The 2,500-nt window shown below is 51.3% G+C and overlaps 1 protein-coding gene across 6 annotated transcripts in view; it reads left to right on the forward strand.

Annotated features, from left to right (window-relative positions):
• smarca4b (SWI/SNF related BAF chromatin remodeling complex subunit ATPase 4b) overlaps positions 1-2,500 on the forward strand; it is a 20,348-nt gene that overhangs the window by 10,953 nt on the left and 6,895 nt on the right. For 4 of the 6 annotated variants that reach the window (XM_073953430.1, XM_073953432.1, XM_073953431.1 and 1 more), the window contains exons 19-25: positions 943-1,056; positions 1,152-1,259; positions 1,443-1,529; positions 1,653-1,699; positions 1,824-1,990; positions 2,150-2,313; positions 2,384-2,500. The exon at positions 2,384-2,500 is cut by the window's right edge and continues 111 nt beyond it. In XM_073953430.1, the coding sequence (XP_073809531.1) occupies positions 943-1,056; positions 1,152-1,259; positions 1,443-1,529; positions 1,653-1,699; positions 1,824-1,990; positions 2,150-2,313; positions 2,384-2,500 (804 nt within the window). Of the gene's footprint in view, positions 1-942; positions 1,057-1,151; positions 1,260-1,442; positions 1,530-1,652; positions 1,700-1,823; positions 1,991-2,149; positions 2,314-2,383 lie in introns of those variants that run through there. The other 2 variants (XM_073953434.1, XM_073953435.1) reach the window with 2 other exon arrangements.

The following is a 2,500-nucleotide window of genomic DNA, read 5'->3' on the forward strand; positions in this document are numbered from 1 at the left end:
AGCAGGAGTGTGGGAACGGGATGTGGGTATAGTCCGGCAGCCATCTGATCCTGCCGATATAGAGCACTGGTCACAGACCCGCCTGCCCACACCGGTGGGTGAAAGCACACGAAGGCATGGGGTGCGGGGGTGTGTGTGTGTGTGTGTGTAACCTGTAGAATCTCAATAGGTGTGCTTGGCACAGGGAACAGGAGTTTAAGAGAGCTCCTAATCTTGCTATCAGGGAGTTGTTTGTCTCCAGCCGAGGCCGTCTGGCAGGAGAGTCACAGGGAAGCAGAAGGAGAAGAAAAGTTTTTCATATTTAGGTCAAAATCTGTCAAATTCACAGATATTTAATGTCCGTCACTGGTCTCCAGGTCTGACCAATCTTGTTGCTAAGCCACTAGTTTCACACCCATGTTTTCCTATTTGCGGTCCAAGGCCACAGTCTGGTTTGTAGCGACCCTGCTCACCAGCGCGCCAATCCAGTCAGCCAGCTTGGTTGGGTTTTGGGCCGCGCTGACTGCTTTTATCAATCATCGATACCCCAGGGCTGCACACAAGCCCATCAGCAGAAGCCTGTTATCACAGTTCCCTGTTAAAAAGCCACCTCTGCCACACGTCTATCCCGTATCCAGCTGCGAACGTCCCCACAGGACAGGTTCCCCTGAACCCAGACTCCTCGTTGAGAAAATAGTATCAATGACATTCAGAGACCAGATGATCGAATCTATAATCCCTCATGTGCTTAAAGAGCAGAGCAAGGAGAACCTCAGAGACAGCAAAAGACTAGACAAGAGGAGTCAGCCAGGAGAGATGCGGGAGGGAGAAGTGTGACCGGCTCTGCTGAGAGCCAAAGAAGAATCCTCCACTGCCACTGCCGGGAACACATGTGGGATTACAGCAGTGTGTGTGTGTGTGTGTGTGTGTGTGTGTGTTCATCAGTACTGATGTTTCTCTCAGGTGGACCTGAATGAAGAGGAGACCATCCTGATCATCCGGCGTCTGCATAAAGTTCTCCGCCCCTTCCTGTTACGCAGACTCAAGAAGGAAGTGGAGGCGCAACTGCCGGAGAAGGTGAGGATGCAGTCAGACATCTGTGTGTGTGTGTGTGTGTGTGTGTGTCCACTTACTGCCCCCTGTGGTGTGTGTGTGTGTGTGTCCTCCTGCAGGTGGAGTATGTCATCAAGTGTGATATGTCGGCTCTTCAGAGGGTTCTGTACCGACACATGCAGGCCAAAGGGGTTCTGCTGACCGACGGCTCCGAGAAGGATAAGAAAGTGAGGAAGAGTGTGTGTCAGTCTGCGTAAGAAGAGTGTGTGTGTGTGTGTGAATCCGCATGTGTGTCACAGATCTCCTGTATGGTCATTATCCCAGTCTCGATGTGGTGAAGATGACCTGTTTTGCCTTGTTTGATTGATTGTGTGTGTGTGTGTGTGTGTGTGTGTGTGTGTGTGTTTCAGGGTAAAGGCGGCACTAAGACTCTAATGAACACTATAATGCAGCTGAGGAAGATCTGTAATCACCCCTACATGTTCCAGCAGATTGAGGTGTGTAACACGCATGGCATAATGTGTGTGTGTCATAGTGTGTGTGTGTGTGTGTGTGTGTGGTAGTGTGTGTGTCGTCTGGCGATGGTCTGTTGTTCTGATTGTGAACCGCTGCTCTTGCAGGAGTCATTCTCAGAGCATCTGGGCTTCTCCGGCGGAATCGTTCAAGGGTGAGCGCAAACACACACACACACACAAATACACACACACACACACACACACACACACACACACACATATCTGATCGCACATCATTAATGAACTGATTAACCTTCATTATGATCTGACCCACAGGCTGGATTTATACCGAGCCTCGGGGAAGTTCGAGGTGCTGGACCGCATTCTGCCAAAACTACGAGCCACAAACCACAAAGTGCTGCTCTTCTGCCAGATGACGTCTCTGATGACCATCATGGAGGATTACTTCGCCTACCGCAACTTTAAGTATCTGCGTCTGGACGGTGAGTGTGTGTTGCAGTGCTGTGTTTGCTCATGTTGGTGTGGATTGTGTGTTGATGAAGATCTCCTGAAGACCTCCTCAGAGATCAGCTTAATTCAGAACAGGCAGAAGACGAATGCTGGACTGCCGGGATTAGGGTTTGTGTGTTTGTGTGTTTTAGGCACCACGAAGGCTGAGGACCGGGGGATGCTGCTGAAGACCTTCAATGATCCGGCCTCTCAGTACTTCATCTTCCTGCTGAGCACCAGAGCGGGCGGCCTGGGCCTGAACCTGCAGAGCGCCGACACGGTCATCATCTTCGACAGCGACTGGAACCCTCACCAGGTACACGCCTTCATCTTCATCTTTATCACCGTAATCGTCATCTTCATCTTCCTTCTCTGCTGTTCTGCAGGACCTCCAGGCGCAGGACCGAGCACACCGCATCGGGCAGCTGAATGAGGTGCGGGTTCTGCGTCTCTGCACCGTCAACAGTGTGGAGGAAAAGATTCTGGCGGCCGCAAAATACAAG

This window comes from Danio rerio, chromosome 6 (genome assembly GCF_049306965.1).
Source record: "Danio rerio strain Tuebingen ecotype United States chromosome 6, GRCz12tu, whole genome shotgun sequence".
Taxonomy (NCBI): Eukaryota; Metazoa; Chordata; class Actinopteri; order Cypriniformes; family Danionidae; genus Danio; species Danio rerio.